General features: G+C 40.4%; 1 protein-coding gene across 1 annotated transcript in view; it reads right to left on the bottom strand.

The window, feature by feature from the left end:
• cfap70 (cilia and flagella associated protein 70) overlaps nucleotides 1-27757 on the bottom strand; it is a 73584-nt gene that overhangs the window by 14184 nt on the left and 31643 nt on the right. Inside the window, exons 10-24 of the mRNA XM_051934324.1 lie at nucleotides 26775-26927; nucleotides 26238-26363; nucleotides 22197-22274; nucleotides 20236-20327; nucleotides 16174-16234; nucleotides 15052-15246; nucleotides 8915-9046; nucleotides 6867-6992; nucleotides 4334-4467; nucleotides 4136-4251; nucleotides 3857-4042; nucleotides 3057-3223; nucleotides 2791-2943; nucleotides 1856-2017; nucleotides 1327-1416 (exon numbers count right to left, since the gene is read on the bottom strand). Coding sequence (XP_051790284.1) covers nucleotides 1327-1416; nucleotides 1856-2017; nucleotides 2791-2943; nucleotides 3057-3223; nucleotides 3857-4042; nucleotides 4136-4251; nucleotides 4334-4467; nucleotides 6867-6992; nucleotides 8915-9046; nucleotides 15052-15246; nucleotides 16174-16234; nucleotides 20236-20327; nucleotides 22197-22274; nucleotides 26238-26363; nucleotides 26775-26927 — 1971 coding nt within the window. The remainder of the gene's footprint in view (nucleotides 1-1326; nucleotides 1417-1855; nucleotides 2018-2790; nucleotides 2944-3056; nucleotides 3224-3856; nucleotides 4043-4135; nucleotides 4252-4333; nucleotides 4468-6866; nucleotides 6993-8914; nucleotides 9047-15051; nucleotides 15247-16173; nucleotides 16235-20235; nucleotides 20328-22196; nucleotides 22275-26237; nucleotides 26364-26774; nucleotides 26928-27757) is intronic.

Below are 27757 nucleotides of genomic sequence, written 5' to 3'. Positions count from 1 at the left end.
TTGTGCTGTTTATTCAAGAATAACATGTCAACAAAATACAGTGGAACCTCGGGTCACAAACGTCTCAGACCACGTACAAATCGGGTTACGACCAAAAAGTTTGCCAAACTTTTGCATCTGTTCACGACCACACACTCGGGTGACAAACAAGCCAATTTCCCTTCCGGTTCGTACGCGCCAATGATTTCCACACATGTTCAGTCTCTCCCTGTGCATTCCCTGTGCAGCGAGCAACCGAGAGAGAGAGAGAGAGAGAGTGCGACGAAGCGTATATATATTTACACGTACGGTCAGGAACGGATTAATTATATTTACATACAATCCTATGATGGAAATTACTTCGGGTCACGACCAAATCGGGTTGCAACCAGAATTTTGGAATGAATTACGGTCGTGACCCGAAGTTCCACTGTACATAATTCAAGTTTACCTTTCTTTCCCATTTGGTCTATATAAGGGGTCTCTCCAACTTGGGTCTTCAAGCTCTACAGTGGCTGCAGGTTTTCAGTCTAACCCTTTCCTTAATTAGTGGCGAGTTTGTGCGGCTAATTAACTTATTTTCTCTTCATTTTAAATGACTTGCTTTTTAAAATTCAGTCCTCTGAATTGCTTCATTTTTTTAAAACAGGATTCAAATGGAAATAAGATCTGAAGCAAGCCAACAGTTAATCCTGGACCTCAAACTTCAACCAATTTCATTCCAACCAGTTTCTAAATTAACAGCCAATTCTTGTTGCTCATTAAACCCATTATTTAATTCCATGGCTTCTTGCTGCTCACATTCTGCCACAGCAGACTTTTCCAGAATGGTTGATTTTCTTTTTTCTAAGATCACCATCAAAATGTTTTGTGGACCTGAGCAAATTAACATTACCGAGACCTTTACCATTGTTTACTTTTAGATATTGTATGATGGACACTGGTTGCTGGTCATGTGTTGGTGTCTTTTTGCAACTCATTATTGTTTGACTGATATTTAAGGAAAATAAGAAATAATTAAGGGATCTGAGTCTTAAATAGCAACTCAATTAAAATTAAGACAAAAAAGATAATTAGGAGAAAAACTTGCCAATAATTAAGAAAAGGGTTAGACTGAAAGCCTGCAGTGCCTCAATAGTACTGCAGGTCTGGAGTTGGAGATCCCAGGTCTATATCAATGTCCCTTAAGTTTGTGGTTCAGAAAATTTTAGCCCCTAAAACCTGCCAAGACTCATGAAGAAGACATCTCTGTACATTAGATCTGTGATGGGTTTATTGTCCGCCTCTCATCTTCATAGGATATGGAGATGTCAGTTAAACACAAGCGTTATTTATTAGTCATGTTACCCTGTAGCAAGCCACTCCAACGCCAAGCCAGCAAAGGCAAGAAGGTGATTTCTTGCAGGCCATGAGATACGTATACTTTGCCTTTTCATACTGCAGAAAACAAAAAAAGAATGGAGTCAGCGACAGGCATCAGAACAGTTAGCTTGAGCAAGAGGACATGTAGCCACAGCCAAGTAACACAAGAGACTTTCAGCTTTAAAGTTTAGGAAAGTGGAATAAGTATTCAAATTTATGCTGATCCCACCATATCTGTTAAAATCTTTTGTTCCCGTAATACAGTTATGAACTACAGTAGCTTATGGAAAAATCAAACAGGAAAATATGGTGAATACAACAAAAATAAATTAGTGAGATCATAAATATAGACCAGTAAAGCAAGCTATTTGAGAAGATGCAAACTCCACAGTGAAGGCTTTGCAGGCAAACTTTTAAGAGCCAACTCCTTGTATCCCATAGCTTGGCAAGAAATTGGCTCTGGGTGAGCCTGCAATTAGATGCTCAACACAGCTAGTGCAACATTGTTTCCAACCTCTTTCTCTAGCAAGTAGATAGAGCCAAGCCGCAGGCAGACAGTGTGCATTTCACAAGCGTCTCTCACAAAGTCCAATGTTCGCTCATAGCTCTTCCTGGCTTTCCTGAATTTATTGTTCAAGTAGTGCAGATGTCCAGTGAGTGCCCATACATCTGGGTTCTAAAGAAAGAGACTCTCTTAGAATAGCATTCCTCTCCATATGACAACCCCCGGCAGAGAGAAAAATCATCTTTCAGAAGCCCACCACACTCAGAAAGGGTGCCCACCCAATGGAGACCTACAGGGGAAGAACTTGTTTGAAAGACATTCTGAAGTTGAGTGACATCACTAGTGTGGTGAATGTTAGCAGCAAGGGGTGAAGCAGGTTACACTTCAGCTTTAAGTTAAGAGATAGTCAGAAAGCTGAGGAACTAACATGCCACATACAGTAAGCCAATGAGTAGAATTAACCATCCCAGCCTGAATAACAGGAAGACCACTCTATGGAATGCAAGTGAGGATTTCTGGCTGTACAAATATCAAGGCATGAATGTTGGGGTTTCACACAAACATCAAGATGCTGAGTCCCAGTTCCACCAATCAAGCGATATCACATTTTGGAAGCCAGAACACCACACTATGATGATTTACAAGAAGGATGGGCTAAAAATGGGGAAATCAGAGGAGGAGGCTTGGCCTGGTATCCAATTTACACCTTGGTGTGAACAGTGCAAATGAGGGTTCACCTTTATCATCACTTCAGGTTCTGGAGTAGGCACAGTTGGACATGTCTTCCATCATATTGTAAGTCAAATCAACTGAAAGGGCTAAATGACCCTCATTCATTCTAAAAATAGATGACATCACCCTGTTCTGTACGGTTCAAGGAAAGGAGTAGCATTTAATCAATACAAGAATGCTCTGTTGGCAAAATTGACCTTGTACCACCTTACCTCATAACTAGCATGTAGCGCCTCCTTCAGGCTGTTCTCTGCTTTTGCAAAGTCTCTCATCTGAAGCTGAAAGCGAGCCAATGCTACGTAATAGGATGAGCTGGGCCCTCCGTCTGGACTAACAAGCTCCTGGGCTAGAGCTCGCTGAGCAAACTTGCAAAGAACATACACTGCATTAAATTCAATTGACAGCCCTAGTAAACTATGGTCACAACTGCACATCTGACTGTGTTGGGGCTAAGGGATGACCATGCTGTTCTACTCACATGCAATACATTGACTTCTAGCAAGAACTGAACTGTCTCCATAAACACCGTAGTGACAGGTTTTGAGGGTCTCTTCTGGGATTCTTTGTCATATTCCTCTGTTAGAGAGGCAACAGAATCTGGCCTCTCACCATCTAGAACACTGGTGTCCACTGAGCGGACTGACCCTGAGAAAGAGGACCAAAGTGAACATTCAGTGATTCTCAGCAAGAAATTCAGGTTTGACTAAACACAGTGATGGAAAGATCTGGAGCAAGGTGTCATAGCTTTTATGTAGAACATTGCGCACCCAACAAATCATAGAGACTATCTAACAATACCAAGATAATGTGTTGAAATGACAGTGCCCATATGCAACAGTGTTTACTTTAATTGTGTCCACGTGGCATACTGGTCATCGAGAATAATGTTCACTTATATATATTTTGTGTCCTTTTTTGTAATATTGCATTTGGTTTTACCAGCTTTGTTATTCTTTTACTTGTTTATATATGGAAACACATCTGCTCCCCTTCCTTGCTACTTTTTGAAGTCATAGGTGAGCCAGTTACTAATGGTGCTGTGTCACCATTAGTCATGTTGTGGAGAGCAATCACAACACTTCAGTTTGAACCTAGGCTAATTATACTGTAGCTCTGCTTATTACATTCAGTTATGCTAGCGATGAGTGATTTCTAAAATTTGCCAGATAAGACTGGCCATCCCAGCCAAGTGTTTTCTTTCCACATCCTGCTCCTGGTTAAACATGCAGTACACACTGACATACTAGTGAAATCTGAACCCATTACCACTTTTCTCACCTTGTGACTTGGGCACTTTCTCTGCTTGAAGGGTCTTGATGCCCTGGCTTCCAGTGACTGGCCTTGATGCAGGAGCCTCTCCCTCTGCAATGGATTCTTTTATCAGCTTAGTTCTCAGGTGCTTATTGGCCTCAAGGTATGCCATTTCTGCAAGGATGACATTCTCCTGTGACTCATAAAATAATCCTGTATAGTGGAGGGACAAAAGAAGGAAGGAGGGGATGATCCCATCAGAGTCTAGGGTTACTTAAGAAACCCACTCCTCCTTAGCTTACTTACCTAAGATTGTCCATGCAATGACGTTGTTGGACTCCACACAAGTGGCATTCTGAAAGTAGGTATCTGCGTCCTCAAAGGAGCCTCGCATCTCCGCCATGATCCCACAGAGCAGTAGGCTGCAGTGAAAACATCACAGATGAGTATCATGTTGTCTATGAGCAGGCATACACCATAAGATATGCCCTGCTATCTACCCACCTCTCCACATGTCTCTGGTCAATGGACAAGGCATGTTGGAAGCACTCCTCAGCTTTACTATTGTTTGAAATCAACAGGCAGAAAGCACCATAGTCAAACCAGTGACTGGGGTTATTGCGGTCCAAAGCAATTCGCTACAGAAAGAGAAATTCAGAGTGCAGTATGATTTAAGTCAGTTAGCAGTGGCTGGTGTAAGCTTCTAACTCAAAATCAAGAAAAAAGAAGTACATAGGCAGAGAATCAGAATAAATTCAATCACCCCATGTTAAACTACAAGGGAAAACACATTATAACCACAGCCTCACAGCTTCAGAGCACTGGACTTGAACCCTGGCCTTGTCACTGTCTACATGGAGTTTGCTTGTCCACCAAGTTAGCCTTTCACCAGATTCTCTGGTTTCTCCCTTATAATTCAAAGACTTATTCATCTTGTCAATTTGGAAATTTCATTTGGCTTTGATGGAGTTTGTGTGTTCCATGATGTCCCAATAGGCCAATCTGTGTTATTCCTCACCTTACATCCTGCCAGGATAGGCTCAGGGAGCCCCAACCCTGAAATAAATTTAATCATATTCAAAAACAGATGGTTGAGTGTCACTAATGTTGGAAAATAAACAGAAAGAACGAAAATCAAAAGTAGAAGAAATTAGTGACAATAGATGCTCATTGGTACTTAACACTAATAAAAATAATAAAAGCAATGGTCCCAAATTTAAAAAAAAACAAACACTGCACCATGGTATACCCATCACTTGCAGAATGCTGAACCATGCCTACATTTATTTTGTATGGCACCTTGTTCCATAGTGAACACCATGCAAAGGTGCTTTGAAATTAAAGCTCAATTGTGCAGGTTAAGTGACTTACTTAGGGTGACACGGTGTGACAGCGGCCTTGGTGAAGTAAAGTCCAGTGCCCTGATCACTAACTGACATTGGCAGGAACTCACATAATTTATGTGGACAGCCTAAATGGAAAACTAGGTCATGATTGCAAATCAGTTGGTTTATATGGCGCAGGGATACAATTGTATGTTAACATTTTAGTTTTGGCACAGCAAAAATGCTTCTATTAGCCAAATACTGTTACGTAACAACACCATAACAATAACACAAAGTATCAGTAAAGGGGTTATTCATCCCTGTGACATATTAACAGCTTGGGATAGGTTGCTACGAGGGGGAGTCAAGCTAAAGTTAGAAAATGAGATTTATTAGAAAACATAACGAACTTTAACAAAACTGATAATGTTATTTCTCAATGTAGTCTCCACCCTTCTCAATGAACCTGTGCCACCTGCCTGGAAATGTCTGGATTCCAGCAGAATAAAAGGTTTTGTCTTTTCCTTGGAACCACTCGTGCACCTGAGTTATTGTCGAACACTACATGCCGAGGGGAACTACAGTCACTAGTGCAAGTTACTGTGACTTGCTGGAGACCAATGCAAAGTCTCCTATTCGATCCAAAGCAATAGCGGGGACTGCTGTCTCAAGGGGTCCTTTTGCTGCAAGTCAACGGCCACCTGCCCACCCACATACTGCTAAGAACACCAAGGCTTGTCTGGAGAAACTGAATTTTGAGGTATTGCCACATCCTCCTTATTCGCCAGATTTGCGACCATGTGATTTCCACCTTTTTGGACAGCTAAAAAACATCTGGGTGGTCGTCGATTCAAGACAGATGACAATGTGAAGAAAGCGGTGGACGATTGATTGCGAGGACAAGACAAAACCTTTTATACTGCTGGAATCCAGGCACTTCCAGTGCATTGAGAAGGATGGAGACTACATTGGGAAATGACATTATCAGTTTTGTTAAGGTTCGTTACGTTTTCTAATAAATCCCATTAGCTTGACTCTACCTCGTAAAATTAATGAATTAAACAAATGTGAAGGATTCACAGGTCTTACAATGAAATATACAATATCAAGAGAAATATGTCTCACTTTAGACTCTTTTGATTATTCCAAAGAGAAACTGTTTAGGAGGCCACATTGCAGAGATGAATAACCACTTCACTGATGATTTGTAAGTGTTATTGTTGAGTTCTTGTTACATAGCAGTATATGAGTAATAGATGCATTTTTTTGTGTACCAAAACTGATAATATATATGGCTAGAAGACTTCTATGTCCCTCTGATCCTTTTTTAGTGATGTGTTACCCTGTTCTGAAGCCCATGGTATGCAATTTTGCAGTTCTACCAAAAAGATGAGGGGTACAGTGTGTTATATCCTGTGGTCAAAATTACCTGCATCCACATGTCCACTGAAATGTCCCCCAGCCATGAGATGTGACTCTGACATGGCATGCTATTCTCTGACCCACATAATGCTGGTCAGTGTCTCAGGCACCACAAAACAAGAAACAGCCCTGGACAGGGCACCATGTGACTCTCAATTATCAAAATGAAATACAGCATAAAAGTGTCCTAAAGTGAAAGAAATTTATGAAATAATAAGAATCCACAGTCCTCCACATTCCAATTTTCACTGATACACTAAGCAGAATTTCCTGTGCCTGAGGCCACCTACCTCCTGGTAGTATTTGGAGGCCAATTCAAAGTCCTCATTAACTTCTGCTTCTTTGGCAAAGTGTTTCAGCTGTGTGCACTGGATGAAGCTGTACGCCTCTGTCTCTGGGACACTCACAGATAAAATCTACAGGGAGCAAAGGTGAGACATCTTGAAGTCTACAGTCTGCATTTCAGGATTTGTGATACCCCTCTCTTTTCTGTAGTACCTGAAGGAGACTCATCAGTTCAGGGTGATATACCATGACAACACAGTAGGATCAGAAGGCAGAGGTCAGTATGTCCACAAAGGAAGGATATCTGGAAAGGACTAGCATAATTACTGGACTCAAGCAATCCAGGACTCATGTGCTAGAAGGGGATGTGAACAAAGGTAATGAACTAAACCAATTCTTTTAATAGATTTTCCTTCCCAATGCTACCTTCTTCCATTGACCAGTCTTCTCACACCATTCCCACCCTATTCCATCCCTTTCAGTATGGGCTGTCATAACTGAAGACCAAGTAAGGACACAACTGAGTAGCAAGACATAGGAAAAGCTGTGAGATCAAATGGAGTCAGCCCTCGAGTTCTTAAGGCCTGTGCTGACCAACTTTCTGGAGTCCTCTGTTACCTTTTCAGTCTGTTTCTAAGACTACAGAAAGTGCTGCTGTGGAAAACATCTTGCATTGTTCCTATTCCAATGAATGTAGGCACTTCTTCATCTAATGACTACAGACCAGTGGTACTTGTGTCTCACATCATGAAGACCTTTGGTCCTTGTCCTGGACTATGTGAGTCCTCTTGTGGTAGCTCACCTGGACACACTGCATTTTTTCTATTGGACAAAGACCAGAGTGGAGGATACAATCTGTCTGCTCGACAAGGCTTATTCTCACCTGGACAAAGTTGGCAGCACTGTGAGAATGATGTTTTTTGATTTCTTCAGTTCCTTCAATACCATCCAGCCACCCCTGTTAAAGGGTAAGCTCAGGGATATAGAGTGGATGAGCCCATGGTATCCTGGATAATGGACTGTCTGTCAGGCAGTCCACAGTTTCTGAGTTTCTGTTTTTCTGATACAGATGAGAGCACCACAAGGAACAGTCTTGTCTCCTTTTCTCTTCACTCTGTACATCTCTGACTATAAATAACACTGGGTCATGTCACTTGTAGAAGTTCTTAGAATATTCTACACTTATGGGGTATGGGCGGAGTGGTGGCTTTGAGGCTAGGGATCTGTGCTTGCAATCAGAAGGTTGCCGGTACAAATCCCATAAATGCCAGAAGTGACTCTACTCCTCTGAGGCCTTGAGCAAGGCCCTTAACCTCCAATTGACCTATCTCCGGTATAACGTTAATCTGCATCCAGCCCTGCAAGCACTCCAGCCACTGTAAAATGCCTCACACTGTACTGAGGTGTCTCCTGTTGCATGGCTGCACTCGGATCCCAATCCAGGTGGTTCGTTGTGTTCGTTGTGTGGTGGGTGCGGCAATGCGCTGGGGTGTATTGACAAGGGAGATGAGACAGAGTATAGGAGTTAGGTGGAGAACTTTGTTTCTTGGTGCAAAGGGAATTAATTGTCTGCAAATTAACATCAGCAAAACCAAGGAATTTGTTATTGACTTTCTCCACACAAAGAGCCTCTATCTCTGGTCACTATTTAAGGAGTGGATGTAGACATGGTCCACTCGTACAAGTACTTGGAACTTAATGATAGGTTGGACTGGTCTTTGAACACAGAAGAACTATAAAGAATGGGCAAGGCAGACTCTTTTTTTCTAAGAGACTGCATTCATTTAATTTAATTATCCAAAATTCCTCACGTCTTATTCTTTCCCTACTTACAGTAATTCAGTCCAGGCTGACTGACTCTTTGATGTTGTGCAAGAGACAAAATGAAGTTGTGCTGAAGAGATCTTCAAAAGAGAGCTGATCACAAACAACAACTATTGCAGAGTTTAGATACAGTGGCTGCTATGTCACCTTTAACTTTGTCAAGAGCAGAGCATGTTTACCGCTTTACATGTTTATATGTGTAAGGACATATCAGGATCATTCTTCATACCTTGTTGAGAGAAATGTGCATCTGGTCCACCAGGAAAATATAAAGCTGGCTGAGGAAGGCCTGGAGTTGAGCCTGGTCAGCAAATGCAGATGTTTGGAGCAGCTTCTCTCTCACAATCCTAACAATGGATGGCTGAAGATATAAGATAAGGGGTTAGACCTGAGTAGTGATACACCACTACATTGAGACATGCTTCCCACTTAGCACTGAATAAAGAATTCTACTTTCATCCCCAAGTTTTAATCAAACCCAGAATTTACCACTTATCATATGATAGGGGTAAAACTCCATGGCCTAACTCCTAGATTTTTTCTCAATGCTCTCCGTCAATGGGAAAGAATATTCCATTCCACACCTTTCTTTTTCTGATTGGCAAGATTAACTTCAGTTATGAGTGCTACCTTGCACACCAGTCACTAGTGTCACTCTTGCTCATCATTAGAATTATTACTACAAGTAACTAGTGTTATAATTTCTTTCTCTTTTCTACATTTTTCTGGTGTTCCCAGCACCCTTTCATGGCATGTTTGAATTCTGGCTGTGATTTTGGATATTGGATAACCCTAATCCTGCAGTGGGCTGGGATTGGCTCCAGCAGACCCCCGTGACCCTGTGTTAGCATATAGTGGGTTAGATAATGGATGGATGGATGGATAACCCAAATCTAAAATTTAATGTCACTGTCAAAGTGTTTTTAAAGACATTAAAATTGATTCACATCTTACTGAGAAGACTTGGTTTTCTTATGCATGACACCTTTTGTCTATGGTTGTTATGCTGTCGCTATCGCTTGCAGGGACTGCCAGGAGTGTGCAGCATGCGGAGTGAACAATGTGATAGTATATAAAGGTCTTCTGTATTTAGAGTTCATGTTGTGTTTCGACTCTTAGCTTTGTTTTAGAATGACAAATCTGGTTAGCACTCCTGTTTTGATGAACCTCTGATTAGTATGGTTTTGATTTTTGGCACGTCTTTTGACTGTGTCTCCTACAGGTCCCCCTTGTTCAATATTATCTGCCTTTCAGATCCTAAGGCCAAATTCTCCCAACCTCTGGATTTACTCCAATCCACTGTCTGCCATTGAGAGAGCTGCCCTCAGCAACAGCTTCTACTTTACTCTTCATTTTACATTGGTGGATATACCCAGTTTCTCCAAATAACCAAGTAATACTCGTCATGTCCATATTTCTCTCTCCCTCTGTCATTGGGAGGTTTATCACCAGTCACTAGATGTCACTCAAGCCCATGCCTTTGACTCACTGGTAGGGTTACTCCTACAGTCAGGTCCATCCAGCCCTACAAGCTGGTCCTCCAAATTGCTTGGAAAACTTGGGGTTTGGTGGCAGGATTGGTACTCCAGCTACCATAAAAAACCTCATACTCTTCCAGTGTGGTACTGAGGAGTCACCCTCTGTTCTTGGGTCCCAGTCCAGGTGGTTTGTTGTGTGGTGGGAGTGCATGTTCCCAACCTCCTCCTCCTTCTCCCTTAAATTAAAGCTAAAAGTCTATATTTAAACTTCTTAAACTACACATCTTGATTGTTTTGTTTCAATTCCACTGTGGTGCTATACAGAAATAAAATTATGAAACTTGTGTCACTGTCCAAATACTTATGAACCTGACTGTAACAACCATTTCTACTTTCTATTACTAATTGAGTTACCCTCAGGGGTGGATCTAAAGTCAGGGTGCATTGTCTTGTGGCCCATAATAATAATAATAATAATACATTTTATTTATATAGCACCTTTCCCATGCTCAAAGCACTTCACAGAGTCTTAGAAAAAAAAACAGCAGGGTATATGTAACATTGGATACAAATGTTTTCCTGAACAGAACAATGAAACAGATAACAAAGCATTAAATAGAATAAAGGACAATAAACCAGAGTAAAATACTAAATTCAATACTAAAAGAAAAACCTAACAAATAACCTAATTTGTGATATACAGTGCATCCGGAAAGTATTTTCAGCGCATCACTTTTTCCACATATTGTTATGTTACAGCCTTATTCCAAAAATGATTAAATTCATTTTTTTCCTCAGAAATCTACGCACAACACCCCATAATGACAACGTGAAAAAAGTTTACTTGAGGTTTTTGCAAATTTGTTGAAAATAAAAAAACTGAGAAATCACCTGTACAAAAGTATTCACAGCCTTTGCTCAATACTTTGTTGATGCACCTTTGGCAGCAATTACAGCCTCAGGTCTTGTTGAATATGATGCCACAAGCTTGGCACACCTATCCTTGGCCAGTTTCGCCCATTCCTCTTTGCAGCACCTCTCAAGCTCCATCAGGTTGGATGGGAAGCGTCGGTGCACAGCCATTTTAAGATCTCTCCAGAGATGTTCAATCAGATTCAAGTCTGGGCTCTGGCTGGGCCACTCAAGTACATTCACAGAGTTGTCCTGAAGCCACTCCTTTGATATCTTGGCTGTGTGCTTAGGGTCGTTGTCCTGCTGAAAGATGAACCGTCGCCCCAGTCTGAGGTCAAGAGCGCTCTGGAGCAGGTTTTCATCCAGGATGTCTCTGTACATTGCTGCAGTCATCTTTCCCTTTATCCTGACTAGTCTCCCAGGTCCTGTCACTGAAAAACATCCCCACAGCATGATGCCGCCACCACCATGCTTCCCTGTAGGGATGGTATTGGCCTGGTGATGAGTGGTGCTTGGTTTCCTCCAAACGTGATGCCTGGCATTCACACCAAAGTGTTCAATCTTTGTCTCATCAGACCAAAGAATTTTCTTTCTCATGATCTGAGAGTCCTTCAGGTGCCTTTTGGCAAACTCCAGGTGGGCTGCCATGTACCTTTTACTAAGGAGTGGCTTCTGTCTGGCCACTCTACCATACAGGCCTGATTGGTGGATTGCTGCAGAGATGGTTGTCCTTCTGGAAGGTTCTCCTCTCTCCACAGAGGACCTCTGGAGCTCTGACAGAGTGACCATCGTGTTCTTGGTCACCTCCCTGACTAAGGTCCTTCTCCCCCGATTGCTCAGTTTAGATGGCCAGCCAGCCAGCTCTAGGAAGAGTCCTGGTGGTTTTGAACTTCTTCCTCTTCCAGATGATGGAGGCCACTGTGCTCATTGGGAACTTCAAAGCAGCAGAAATTTTTCTGTAACCTTCCCCAGATTTGTGCCTCGAGACAATCCTGTCTTGGAGGTCTACAGACAATTCCTTTGACTTCATGCTTGGTTTGTGCTCTGACATGAACTGTCAACTGTGGGACCTTATATAGACAGGTGTGTGCCTTTCCAAATCATGTCCAATCAACTGAATTTACCACAGGTGGACTCCAATTAAGCTGCAGAAACATCTCAAGGATGATCAGGTGAAACAGGATGCACCTGAGCTCAATTTTGAGCTTCATGGCAAAGGCTATGAATACTTATGTACATGTCTTTCTCAATTTTTTTATTTTTAATAAATTTGCAAAAATGTCAAGTAAACTTTTTTCACGTTGTCATTATGGGGTGTTGTGTGTAGAATTCTGAGGAACAAAATGAATTTAATCCATTTTGGAATAAGGCTGTAACATAACAAAATGTGGAAAAAGTGATGCGCTGTGAATACTTTCTGGATGCACTGTAGTAGACACACAAATTATCCAGAGCACCTGGACAGAGAGGTAAACTGAAAGAAAGGGCAGAATTTTAAGTTAAGTTAAAAGTCTTCCTAAATAGATGAGTTTTAAGTTGCTTTTTAAAGAATGAATGGAGTCAGCTGATCTAATTAATTTTGGGATGTCATTCCAAAGTCTGGGGTGCTATGGAGCTGAAGGCCCTGTCACCCATAGAGTGTAGGTTAGCGTGAGGCACAACAAGATTTCCAGAATCAGAGGACCTTAGTAGGCGAACAGGAGCATAGTGATTTAGAAGGTCACTGATGTAGTCCGGTGCAAGGCCATTTAAAGCTTTGTAGGTTATTAATAGAATTTTAGATTCAATCCTGTAAGACACAGGGAGCCAGTGAAGGCAAAGCAGGATGGGTGTGATGTGCTCACTGTTGCTGGTTAGAGTAAGGACTCTTGCAGCAAGCAGAGTTTTGAATCAACTGGAGCTGTGATATAAGATTAGAAGGGGCACCTACCAGCAGCGAGTTACAATAATCGATACAGGATGTGATAAAAGCATGGACAAGTTTCTTAGCATTAGAAAAGGAGTGGAATGAGCGAACATGGGATATGTTACAGAGGTGAAAGTAAGAAAGTTTCTTAATGTGGTTTATGTGGGCGGAATAATTAAGGGAGGAATCAAAAGTGACACCAAGATTCCTTGCATCAGAAGACGGTCTGATGAGATCACCGTTAAGAGTGACTGAAAAGGAGCTCATTTACTTAAGTAGCGCTTTAGTGCCAATTTGCAGGAGTTCAATTTTGTTGCAATTTCATTTTAAAGAGTTCTGCTCCATCCAAGTTTTAATTTCACTGAGGCAAGTTGTGAGCTGAGAAGACTCTGATGAAGTTGCAAAGTGAATTTAAGTGGGTTAATAATTCAGTCAGATCAGATAAAAAAGACGCATCATATTTCGGGGGATAATAGACAACAATAAGTAAGACAGGACCAGATTTTGACAGCTGAAGAGCCAGACACTCAAAAGACAATGGACCGTCAATGGGGATTCTTTTGATGTTTAACTTCGATCTAACAATTACTGAGACTCCTCTGCCTTGTCGTGAGCTGTGAGGCCCGGGTGGGGTCACCTCCTTGACAGATGTAAAATCATTTGGTTTTTGCCAAGTTTCTGTTAAGCATAACAAGTCAAGGTTTGAGTTTGTAATGAATTCTGATAGCACCAGTGCTTTGCCATCAAGAGATCTTGAGTTAAACAATGCAATATTAGCCGATGTGGGTTCGTTGTGCACAGATCCATGACCAGAGTTTATTTTAACATATTGCAGATTTGGCACACTAACACTCCTATTTCCAAAGCCATGAGTAGGATGGCATATTCCTGAGCAAATGTTGCCGGTGAACTATTCATTCACAGCCCAGCTGTGGCGGCGACCTGACCTGCGATGTAAATATTTCGGGCGCTGCACAATACCATTGTCTTTTAGGACACTGCAGTCTGACCATTTGCTCTGGACAAACTGTGTTTGTCACAAGAGTATTTTAGCATAGTAGAGAGCAATACTTATCTGATAGTAGCAGAGAAGCAGCACAGCACAGTGGAGAAGGTGGGATGGGAGGATGGGGTGGCACAGATGAGCGGCAAGCAGCAGAAAATGCATAGTAGGAGATATTACAAAATGCACATAAAGATACCAAAATTCGGAGGTTCCAACATACAGCCACATACATATAATGCTGGGTATTACAGGCGGGATCGCCCAGAGCCGCATACAGCTGGGTATAAACCTCAGATCATTTCTTAGTCATTAAGCACATATATAAGGAATCGAGAGCAATCCAGTGTATAAATTATAATCAAGAAGACAGACCATCCCTGGCTCATGGATCATCACAGTGCAAAGAAATATCCATAGGGTTCATCCAGTGTGCCACAGAAAGATTCGGCTGTCCCCGAGGCTGCAAACCCAGTCAAGGCAGCCCATAAAAATGAATTCAAATCAACACAGTTCGAGTCAATTGCATCCATGAACTATACATACAATAAAATGAAAGTGAACAATTAAAAAAAGTTTTAAGTTTAACGTGAATTTTAATGAAAAGTGTTGATAACAGGGAGGAGTGGCAGCAACATGCGTGCGCCAGCATCCCCTCCACAGCTATCCAACAGCAAAGGTCCTTTTTACAAATCCATCTGCCCCCCAACCCCAGCCAAACAAAATGATGCTGAAATGACAAAGGGTATACAACCCATCCCTGGCTACACACACCAAACACAAGAGCTGGAAATATTATGCTGCATTAAACTACATGGTGTCCACATGCTGCATTGTTAAAAGTGTGATGAACTGTCTGCTAAGGAGCTAAGTTACCCAGGGGTCTGTAGGGTCTTAATCTGAATTTGCTCAATTAATCAGGGCTTGCTCAATCACATGTTCTTCCATGGTTTTCAACTTTTATGTGTAGGGTTATGTGGCCACCTCAAAGCACTAGTGTTACTCCAGTCTCCATCTGTCTCATTAATTGAATTGGTGGCATTAATGATGTCAACAGTGTCAGTTACCTTCAACTGTTCCTTGAATGTGAAGTACTTCCCTGAGTAGTTCAGTTGTTCAAGAAGTCTCATCTTTTGCTCTTCTTTGGCAGCCTGATCAAGCAGCATCTCCCCTTGAAAAGGTGACATACCCAGGAGCTCCAGGTACTCCTTTATGACTTGATCTGCCACTCTTGTGATCTCCTTCTGGTAATCATTTACAGCCTGCAAATGAGACCAGGCATTCAAAATCACACTCCATGCCCCAGCTACATACCTCAGGCTCAACAACTTTATCTTTCTACCTTTTTTAGAGAAAAGCCAAGCAAAATGACACCTTTTATTGGCTAACTAAAAAGATTACAATATGCAAGCTTTCGAGGCAACTCAGGCCCCTTCTTCTTGCCTGAAGAAGGGGCCTGAGTTGCCTCGAAAGCTTGCATATTGTAATCTTTTTAGTTAGCCAATAAAAGGTGTCATTTTGCTTGGCTTTTCTCTACATTCATAATGGCTAACACGGTACAACACCCTAGTACTACCTTTTTTTATCTATTTTATCTATTTATTGCTTCTTTATCAGTATGCTGCTGCTGCTGGAGTATGTGAATTTCCCCTTGGGATTAATAAAGTATCTATCTATCTATCTATCTATCTATCTATCTATCTATCTATCTATCTATCTATCTATCTATCTATCTATCTATCTATCTATCTATCTATCTGTCTGTCTGTCTGTCTGTCTGTCTGTCTGTCTGTCTGTCTGTCTGTCTGTCTGTCTGTCTGTCTGTCTATCTATCTATCTATCTATCTATCTATCTATCTATCTATCTATCTATCTATCCAACACAAGAAGCTGACTGCATCTCCATCCCCCTTTTGCCTTCACAGGCAAATCTCAGTCCATTAGCAAGAGACAATACTCAGAATTCTAAAGCAAGTAGATATTATTCTTGCTGTAGTTGCTGAAAGGAGTGCCTGTCTACTTCAGTGCATCTGAGAGCACCAACTCTTGTGTTGTGTCCAGGACTGAAACTCCAGAAGGACATTATCAAAAAAATTTTTTTTTTGTCATAATTGTCATCCTCAGGCATGTCCACATGGGCCTCACTACCCACACTTAATCGTTTTACGCCTCAAATCACAATGGCTTACCTTTTCAGCACTAGCAGTGTGGCGGGGCAAAGAGGGTCTTGGAGGAATCATCTCTTTTACTCTGAAAGAAACAGGCAGAGAGTGTGTTTAAACACATGCACGAGAAAGACCACACCACTGCAACTCTTCACAATTGCCCTTCTGAGTCTGCACACCACTGCAGACAAATATTGGCTGAAATCATCATTAGAAATGTCAGTGGCGCTCTATTGGTTTGATAGAGTGATGGCAATGGAGCTTGAAAAAAGTGGGCATTTGCATGAGCAAAATCTTTTATTTGGCCATTTGGACATAACATTGGGGTTTTCTTTTTGTTTAGTATGTCCTGTTTTAATGTTTGGCTATATGTTAGTAACAATACTGATGGTACAGATTCCTGAGTTGTAAATTCGGAGTCTGTGGCTTTAAACAGGTTTGCACGGGTGTGTCAGAATTGTAGTTTTTAATTGTAAGCAGTGTAAATTTAAAACCGTAAGGAAAAGATACAAGTACATCAGTACTTTTTTTACTTTTTCACCAGTAGCAACAGGAAAAAAAAAACCTTTTTGAACGGAAGATTCACAGTGGAGGAGGATTGGCACAGCCATTGGTTGAAAGAACGGTGGTGGGTATTTTTCCTATTCCAGTATTTGGTTGCGCTTTGTGGAATAGCCTTCTGGGCACTGGTAGTAGGACTTTGTTATATTATCTATTTTTCTGGGAAGCACTTTGCAAAGGGGACTATTCCATCACATCTTTCTGTCAAGTAACTGATCTTTGCACTTCAAGATCTACTACCATGGTTTACAGTAAAGATGTGTCGCCTGTATATATCATCCAGGTGGATGTTTTAGATGTTCATTATTACTTTTCATTGCTGTGTTTATAAATAGTCATTGAAGCGATGCAAATAAAGAGGCAGGGCAAAACCAAATGCTTTGGGTGCCAACTGGGCAAAAACCCTGTTTAATTCTAACAAAGAAATTAAGAAAGTTAATGAAAAACATGTGCCTCAATGTGCCTTTTAGGAAACAGTCTTTTACTCTGGAATGACTAGGTTACTAGCCCTGGCTTAGGTCTGCACAGAAGCAAGGTCTTCCCCAAGCTTTTGGACTGGAAGAGGCCATGCTTCCTTTGCCTCATTGCCCTCAAGCCTGTGAGGGAAAAAGGAGACAATACTATTAGTGACAGTGCCCCTCTCTTCCTGGGGTGGTGATACTACTTACTATTGCATGTATGACATTGTATATATATTTGGTGCTTAATGTATTTCATTTATTTTAACATTTTTTCTAATGTGTTTGTTAATATTCAGTTTGGTGGAGTGGAAAAACACTGTAGGGCTCATGTGTTGGCTTAATTCCATCCAGCCCTCATTTTACAATAAGTAGACAAATCTGTTTGCAACTCCATCACACCTTCCCAAAAGTTGGGGTCTGCTACAAAATGACAAACTGAACAACAAAAGAAAAGTGAATCAAAGGCTGATAATGAAACAGTAACACACTCACATATTACATATTATCACTAGCACATAGTAGCAGTTAGTAGTAGCTGTCATATGCACAGAGTGTAGGGAAATTCCTACTTATACAGTATGTTTGTCCCATATATAGCACACATATTTAGGTGGGACAGACAAAACAAATTCACAGGGTTATCAAGAGTGCTAAAGTGACAGAGAGCACTATTGCAATTAAAGCAGAAATGTTAACATGACAGAGAAGACTGAGAGATCATCCTACTGATTGTAGAGCAGTAACAGACAAGTCACCCTACCGATCAGCAGGTTACCAAAGTTCTGTTTCATTAGCCCTTACTTAATACACACTCGCTGTCACAGATGCAACCAATGGGACTAGTGGGAGTGGGGGCACATCAGGAACAGAGATGGTGCCTGTTACTCTAATTCTCTTTTCCATCACAAGACATCTGATTGGCTGAGTCCAAACCACACCCACCTCTGGGATCCTAAAATCTTTTGTAAGTTCTTAATCATCAACTTGATAGTCTTGGAATAAATCACCTCTAGAGAGTTGAAGAATGAAGAGACACTTTAAGGTCTTTTAAAAACAGCATAATTTCTAGGAAAATAAATCTTAAGCAAGGGTCTCATAAAATTTTAATTTATATTACTTTGAAATTTTGGATTATTTTTAAGTTATTGAGTTTCTTAAGCAGAGCTGGAAGGAGAACACTGCATGTTTCCAAAAGGTTTCCCCCACCCCATCACACATCCCCGACCTGACTTGACCAAAGATACATTCAACAAATTCATTCATTTTATGACTTTCCTTTTTATTAAAATGATAGAGAAAAGTGTGAAAAACACTTGGCTCAGAGATTTTCACATTAGCATTAAATCAGCAGATAATTTCAAATACTTTTATTTTGAATTCTAAGAAGTGTGTGGCAGAGAATTTTAGACATAAAACAGGCTGCTACTTACTACTTCCTGTTAACCCCAGGAAAGCCATGTGTGAAAAATTAAATCATTCAGTCACTTTTCATTGTTACAAAATGCTCTCACTCGTGTGTTTGAACATACATCCATTTTCCAAATTCTCTTTATCCTGGTCATGTTCACTGATAGCTGGAGCCTATCTTGACAATGGCAGACACAAGAAGCCCTGCATAAGGATACCTTTGCAATGCAGAGCACACATACAGTAATTCACAACACATCTCTAGTAAACCTTAGGGCAAGTCTGTGGAATGAAGCCTGAGTTCCCAGAAGACACCCACAATAGAAAATATACATGTGCTATTTTATAACATTTTTTAGAATGCATTTGATAAGGTGCCACATGAGAGGTTGGGCATCAAACTAAAAGAAGTGGGAGTGCAGGGTGTAGTTGTGTAGACATGTGCAGAAGTGGCAAAAAGACAGGAAGCAGACAGTTATATTATGAACTTATCTGAATGAAATTGGTGAAGTTAGGAGTAGTGTCCATCAGGTGCCAGTCCAGAGGTCACTGATATTTTTAATATAAATAAATGATCTTGATAGGAATATAAATAACAAACTGGTTAAGTTTGCAGATGATACTAAGTGAGGAGGACTGCCAGATAATCTGGAATCTATTGACAGCACACAGGCTTGGGCAGATGAAATTTCATGTAAGTAAATGTAAGGTATTACAAATAGGAAGTAGGAATGCTAGATTTGAAAATACAATGAGAGGTCTGAAACCTGAGAAAGATTTAGGAGTCGGAGTGGACTTGACACTATCAACTTGCAGACAGGGTTCAAAAGCCATTAAGAAGGCTAAGAGAATTTTAAAATTTTATAGCAGCTGAAAAAAGAAAAGGGGCAGCATGGTGGCACTGCTGCCTCACAGTAAGGAGACCTGGGTTCACTTCCCGGGTCTTCCCTGCATGGAGTTTGCATGTTTTCCCCAGGTCTGCGTGGGTTTCCTCCGGGTATTCCGGTTTCCTCCCACAGTCCAAAGACATGCAGGTTAGGTGCATTGGCGATCCTAAATTGTCCCTAGTGTGTGCTTGGTGTGTGGGTATGTGTGTCCTGCAGTGGGCTGGTGCCCTGCCTGGGATTTGTTCCTGCCTTGCGCCCTGCGTTGGCTGGGAATTGGCTCCAACAGACCCTCGTGACCCTGTGTTGGGATATAGCGGGATGGAAAATGACTCACTGACTGAAAGAAGAAAAAGAACAATGTGTAGAGTACAGGTCAATGGTGGCATCCAGAGAAGAATGACTAGGCTGATTCCAGGACTGCAGGGGATAAATTATGAGGAAAGATTAAAGGAGTTGAACTTTCTCTGTTTAAGCAAAAGCAGATTAAGAGGAGACATGATTTAAGAGTTTAAAATTGTGAGGAAATTAGAAAATTGTGAGGGAATTAGTATAGTGGATCCAGGCTGTTACTTTAAAATGAATTCAGGAAGAACACGGGGACAGTTGGAAACTTGTTTAGGAGTAAATTATGCACCATCTTTTTTTTTGTTACTCTTTTTAGTTAAGATTCATTATGAATGTATTCTCAGCAGAGATAGAAGTAATGAAATTAAAAAAAAATATGGGCCCTCTGTTTACCTCAAGTGAAAAGGGATGGCATCATCACTTACCTTTTAGACAGATCTTCTGGTGGCCTTTTGGGGACTAGAGGCTTGTCCAGAGTGATGTCAATCATTATATATGTGCAGGCTCCTACATAAGCCTAAAGAGAGGAAGACAGCAGTAACAACACACCAAGAAAACCTACTTCATCTATTAGACACTTGGGCAGGGTGCAGGAGGTGGTTGGACCTGGCAATTTTCACACATATCTGACTATGAGAACCATAAACAATGCACATAAGAGTCTAAAAGCTCGAGATCTTGTGAGATAGAGGTAACAGTAATTAAGCATTTTGGTTTGCAGTGCACATTGAAATATATAATAACTAGGGAGCTTTGCCCCCTGTTCGCTTTGCTTGCCAACCCCCTCAGCCTGCGCTACACACCTGCCACTTTGTGTCTCTGCTGCTCTCATATGTGGATTTCACTTTCATCAAACAACAAATCTTTTAATTCCCACAGATATGCCTCTTCATTGGGAAGAAACACTACTTTTCCCTGATGGCAACACAAATTAGATGATCTAGAAGTCTTCGACTTAGTCTTTTCACTGTTCCTTTATTTCACCGAGTAATAATTTCCGTTTGTTTGTGCTAATTTGATCTTTACTATCATTTTTTTTGAGACTTTCGAATTTTAGTACTTTCTAACCTGCTCTGCATGTGTATCACGGCAACGTTTTTGAATTCTTTACGACGTTCTACTTTGTCAACTACTCTTGTCTTTTATTTCCAGCCCTGGGCGAGGTTAAATCTCTTGGCACAAAGTCTCGTCTAGCAGTATCTCTCTGAAAAAGTCACGTCTCGTCCCAGGCTAAAACGTCTTGTCTCATCCCAGGGTTTTTTTTATATAATAGGGAGATTTGTTTAAAAAATGTTATGAAGAGACTGCTGCAATGATCAAGTAAACAAGCGGAGTGTTCCAGGGGATGGTTCAAGAAACTGGCTGATATAATGTTCTTTCGTGCACCCAGTAAGACTTGGTAGTTGGCATGTATACAGTTTTCATAACAGAACAAGAGCTGAATTCAAGAGATATTGAAGAACAAAGATATAATGGAGAAAGAATTGTATTTTAGTCTGATGCTCTGTATATTCAATTAATAACTATTCATGGTGGCTCTAAAATCCGTACAAACCCCTACTCTCTCTTCTAATTTTTTTTTTCCCAGTTTTCTGTGGTAGAAACCAGCGCCACCACCACCTAATCAAAGCACCATGATGTTCCTACACTGATGGATTAAAAGCCAGAAGTCTACATGACCATCATCATCAAGTCCTTCCATGAGAACCCTAAATACAAAGAGGACTGTTCATTTATGTTAGACAGAATGCCCAGAGGGGTCTGGGTGGTCTCATGGTCTGGAACCCCTGCAGATTTTTTTTTTCTCCAGCCCTCTGGAGTTTTTTTTTGTTTTTTCTGTCCTCCCTGGCCATCGGAGTTTACTCTTATTCTATGTTAATTAGTGTTGTCTTATTTTAATTCTTTGTTTTTATTTCTCTTTTCTTCATCATGTAAAGCATTTTGAGCTACATTATTTGTATGAAAATGTGCTATATAAATAAATGTTGTTGTTGTTGTTGGTTGTGCTCTATGCTGAAACACCTCATTCAGCACTGTTATGAAAATTCATTTATAAAATAGACCTCTGCCCTTATTTCTCTGACCACTCTGATCATATTGAAACAAATGCTTTTGATGGATGCTCACTCTTCAGCATGTTGCTGCATTGGGTATATAAATGATTCAGATCGACAAGCTTTCTCCTTTTTGATTACTAACTCAAAAAGAATTTATCAAATTTCTCCTGGTAGAGGATAAGTTTCTTTGTTTAATGAATATGTTTGATTTCTACCACAATCTCCACCATTCTCTAGACAACGTTACCTTCACAACCCAAAGCAGAGGCCAGGATCTACACGCATCCCACTTAACCTTTGGTTGGTGGTGCTGAACAATTTCACATTACCTGTCCTTCTTGTTTGGAAGGTGCACTGGTGGTCGTCTCTGCACCAGTCTCTGGAACCACTGCTTTGTTTCCTGCAACCTGTGAAGAAGACAATAAAAACAAAACAATGATGGATCATAACCCGTGGTAGGGTTAACAAACTTCAAGCCCCTTTCACTGGAAAGTGCACTTGATCTCTAAAAGAACAGAGCGCTACTAAGAGACATTAGTCAAAGATAAAAGAGTTATAATAGCTAGGAATTAGTGGTCTTTAGGCTCATTTTATGATTTGGTTGCTTTATTACTTTATTTTATGTTGTATTGCTTTATGCCACAACAACCACTATTTAAAAATTAGAATCCAATATCCAAACCTAAACATCAAAGAAACAAATAGATTTTGTGCAAGAGTTTTATCTCACTCCGTCATGACAATGTCATGAATCCTGATTTTGGTGCCCTGGAAACCTGCCTGAAGCAGGTTTATTAATTTTTTATTAATTTTGTAAAAATTTTATTGTAATTTTCTGACATCATTGTGAAAATATTTTATATCATGGGTACTGCCATTTTGTTCTTGGATTTCTTTGCTACGGCCATACTGCTCATACCTATGGTGTCCACACGTGACTACTGGTCCCACAACATTTGACATCATCATGCCATTGTTATAAAAGATTCAGGCATGCTAACATGGGTGTCCAAGCTCTAGATTTTCAAAGAAATTTATGACAATTTATTAGTGTGGTTGGGGCTATGAATTTCTATTACTGTTGGGACCTTCTGGCTTGAATACTTAAAGGAATACTCCACCCTAAAATGATATATTTTTTATATGTTACTTAGCTCGGGTACTTTGTAGTGTAGTCAAGAAGAAATTTTAATTTCATGTTTTCATATTTTCTGATCGAATTGGGGTCTATGGTGACCAATAGTGAACAATAGCAAACAATATCAAAAAGTCCATGGAAAAATCTTTTGTTTCTGAGGTCATATAGGCCAGATGTCAAGTCATCCAGTCATATGCTCATAATTTCCCAAAACGCATGTATTTTTACTAAAATACAGTATTGTAAATAAACCAGGCAGGCACGGTGGCGCAGTGGGTAGCCCTGCTGTCTCGCAATTAGGAGACCTGGGTTCACTTCCCGGGTCCTCCCTGTGTGGAGTTTCCATGTTTTCCCCAGGTCTGCGTGGGTTTCCTCCGGGTATTCCGGTTTCCTCCCACAGTCCAAAGACATGCAGGTTAGGTGCATTGGTGATTCTAAATTGTCCCTAGTGTGTGCTTGGTGTGTGGGTGTGGGTGTCCTGCAGTGGGCTGGCATGTGTTTGTGTGGCGCCCTGCCCGGGGTTTGTTTCCTGCCTTGCGCCCTGTGTTGGCTGGGATTGGCTCCAGCAGACCCCCGTGACCCTGTAGTTAGGATATAGTGGGTTGGATAATGGATGGATGGATAAATAAGCCACCTCTGAAAAACACTTGTAAATGAAAATGGAACATGCTCAGACACGCCTAAGCATTTAAACTGAAGTCCCACCTCATCCACCTCATTCATTGGCCACGAGTCCAGCCCAGTAACAGCATACTGCACTTCACGTGACGTCAACATAAAACATGAAGTGAGGGGCATGTAAAACTAAAGATTAAAAGATGAAGAAAATTGAATGAAGTCATTATCAGGAGGAGGAGGACAGGTCTCAGACTTGTACACATTTGAGATGCGTCAACAAGCAGTCACTCAGTTCACTTGTGCAGTTTCACAGGCCATCGCTAAATAATCCCAGGGTTCCCCAGTTGTGGCTTTCCACTATAAATATAACATTTAATGACAGGAGGCAGGTCTACAATTCAAATACTCATTCATGTCTGAGTCTGTTACAATTTCATTCACAAGAATATGCTCCAAAGGAGCTTTATTTACCAATGTTTTAATAAAAATAGATGTGTTTGGGACATTTTGAGCCTACAACTGGAAGACTGGACATGTGCATTATAAAAAATGAACAATGTGAAGCTTTTTCATGGATGTTATTTTATCGCCTGCTGTTGACCAATATTGGTCACCAGAGACTCTTATTCTATCAGAAATTTTGTAATCTGCATTCTGAATGGAAATATGAGATTAACATTTTGTCTCTTCCATCACAACTAACTACATAGAGTAAGTACCGAAAAATTTTTTTGAGTGGAATATTTCCTTAAGTTTATTGTATGATGCTCTGAGCATTCAGATACTTGATTGTTTTCTGACTTTGTTCCTGCTTACTTACAGTATGTAAGAGAATTCTTGGTCTTTCCAGCTAAACCACAAACTTTGCCCTTGGGCAGCCTGTGTTCTCATGCTGTCTGTAAAGCCTGAAACAAAGTAGGCAGTCTAACAAGATATTCAGCAGAAAAAGTAGCATCACAGACTAAATTAGATTGTTTTCCATTATAATCTGCTTTTGTTATCATTTACTAACAAATATCAAAAGTTTGATTTTTAATATCTGGTCAGTGTGGCTATGCCAAGGATATGGGCCTGTCTGAGTATTGAGATCTCTGGTACTTGGCATGCTGGACCTACAGTGCATTTCAGGGTAGCCAGGACCTTTAGCCTATCCCACTAGAGTCTGGAACTGTGAAGCAGCACATCTGTTTACTGTACTATCATCATCATCATCATCATTATTATTATTATTGTCAACTGGTCATAGGTCAATCAGTAATTAATGGACAGATTTTGTTAGGTTCCATTTATGTCCATCAGTTTCATACTACTTTGTTTTCCTGTCTTTTTAAACAAATTAACATTTTTATGTGTACCGTATATACTCACGTATAAATCGTGTCTTGAAACCCAAAAATTCGATCACAAAATCAGACCTTGACTTACATATTCAAAAATGCAACACTTACATTTTTTTTACATCTTCTTGCCTCCTCCAGTCTCGCACCAGTTTCTCAAAGGCATTGAATTTTGTTGCAGTAGCGCAGTTACCAATTTCTTTCACTACTTCAATAACATTTAATTTAAAACCAGCTTCATATTTTCTTCTGATCAAATGCTCCATCGTAGATAAGGGATGCTCTTATAATAAAGGTGTATGAGGGTGTGAGATACAAAAAACACAAATCAATACAAACATCGCTTCGGAATAGTTTGGGTATTACCGTGTGGTCACGTAGGCACAATAGAGAGAAAGAGAGAGAGAGGTTAGGAGCACATGCTGATACAGCACATTGCCACACCCACATAGAAAAAAAAGACAGTGTGCTCCGTGGTTGCTCTCTCAGGTGGGCGTTAGCATATCATAATCTCTTGGACCAATAGCCTGAGTTTTTGCATTCGACTTAACCAACATTATAAAATACCAGAAATTATACAGTAAAATCATGTCCCAACTTATCCGCGGGAGAACTTATCCATGAGTATATATGATATTTATTATATAATTAGTAATTTGTAAAATTTTTAACTGCGTTTACCTGTAAACATGTTGCAGCACCCTGGCCCTACACTAAGTGAAGAGCACTATACAAAAATAAACTGAACTGAATTAGTATTAGTATTAGCATTAGCATTATCCATCTATCCTTCAGTTTTATTAATCTGGTTTATCCAGTTTTTATTGTGACAAAAACCAAAGTCTCTTCCAAGGGCATCACAATTTTTATTATTATTATTATTATTTTTATGTATACATACAGTATTAGAATGAGATCTTCAAATGCTTGTCATTGATAAACAGACAACATCTGCTGTAAGCTCCTCAGTACTGCAGGTACGTGCTGGCTGCATATCTAATGAAGTCAGGCACCTGTTTAAATATCTATGTAAGCTGGGATGAGTCTGAGTGCCAGTGCCCCAGAACACCTGGCATCAAGTGTCTCAGTGCCACCTTAGAGAGCTAAGCCCAGAGCGGTCCATTTTCTCCATTCTTTGTGTTGCATCTACTTGGTGTGCTCCCTGGACGCCTTTATAAAGCATGGCAGCATAATTACACAGCTAAACTTGGTCCATTAATAGTAAAGTACCTTTTTATTTGCCAAAATGAAATGACACAAAATTGCTGACAACTCACTTTTTTCTCTTCTTTTGCTCCTTTGCCAGCTTTCGCCCCAGGCGTTCCCGGTACAGAATCACTTCCTCTCGCAATCAGTATTGTCTGCTTGTAATTTTCTTTCAGAATACTCTTTGGTCTTTTAGTCTGGACAGAGAAAAGCTTGGTGCTGAATATACTCCATCAAATTACAATAATTCAGATTAGTTTTCACAGTGCTAGCAGCAGCTACTCTATTTAGTCTTTGTTTTCCCTTTTAAGTGACAGATCAGTTTGGTGTATACAGATCACACAACAGAGTTTACAGGGTCTGTATTGTTACATGTACAGTGAAATTCTTATTTCCATTTGCTAATCAACATGCAGGGTTACCAGCCCAGTCCTCTTTGTGTCAGCCCAAAGTTACTTGACAAGTCTGTCATCCAATTTTAAAAAAATAATTGTAGTACACGGTTGTACCTGTAAAATGTAAAATAGCGTTCACTAGATAAAGGTGATTTAAAGAGTATTTTTAGCTGTGGTCTACAGCATTCACTAGTAATTGCTGGAAACAGTTACCTTCTCATACAAGTCCTCTTCATTAAATGGGAAGATTCTATGGGCTCCACGGATGCGCTTCACCCCAGGGTAAAGTAGGGGAGCCATGTCCACAAAGGCCATTCCATGCCATGCTATACTGGCCTCCTCCTCCGCCTGTGTCGCAGGATGGCCCTAATAGAGAGAAAAAAAACTTTTAATCAAACGCAAACACTAAAGGCATAAGAATACATTTTTTATGCTAATAACTAAGAGGTGCAGTGAAAGGCAGATTAATATACAAGCCATCCTGTAAAGCACTGCAGCCTGCTAAAATTACACTAGTGAGTCTCATCTCACAACACCCAGCAGGTACTGCAAGGTGTGTACACTCACTTTTTTTTTGGATTCCTCTACCACTGAAATAACAAGCCAACCCTTCAACCCTTAGACGTGCTTCAGGTATTGCCCAGGGTATATCAGGACCAGGTAGCTTATTCTGATACACTTCAAACCATGAACAGAGTACTGAAATGGAAGTAGCTGTTGTCTCAGTTGAGCTTTAGTCTGATCTGTTCTCAAAATCCACTTGCTTTATTCAGGAATTCACTAAATATGTTTGCTTGCTGTTAACATGGATAGATACATTTCCTTTTACATTTAAGTAATGATGACTAAGACAACTTTGTTATAAAATTTGGCTTCATTTTAAGGATCTGACCTTAACACATATAATTAATAAGCTGCAATGTCCATCCACTCATTTTCAAATCCATTAAGTCTATTATAGGGCTATGGGAATCTTGGAACTCATTTATAAAACAGCCACTTGAATGGATTTGGTTTTTTAATTTCCATGGATTTGATTCTTGGTAGAAAATCAACGTACAAAGTACAATTTATAATATCTGACATTGGTGTGAACGTGTTCTTATGGTAGGCAAACTGAAACATATGCTAATCAAGGGCAACTTTTTTCCAGTTGGGAGTTTTACATAAAAATGCTAACAAACAAACAGATATAA

Source organism: Erpetoichthys calabaricus, chromosome 11 (assembly GCF_900747795.2).
Source record: "Erpetoichthys calabaricus chromosome 11, fErpCal1.3, whole genome shotgun sequence".
Classification (NCBI taxonomy): domain Eukaryota; kingdom Metazoa; phylum Chordata; class Cladistia; order Polypteriformes; family Polypteridae; genus Erpetoichthys; species Erpetoichthys calabaricus.
Note: the sequence above shows the minus strand (reverse complement) of the source record. Positions and strands in the feature narration are given on the sequence as shown.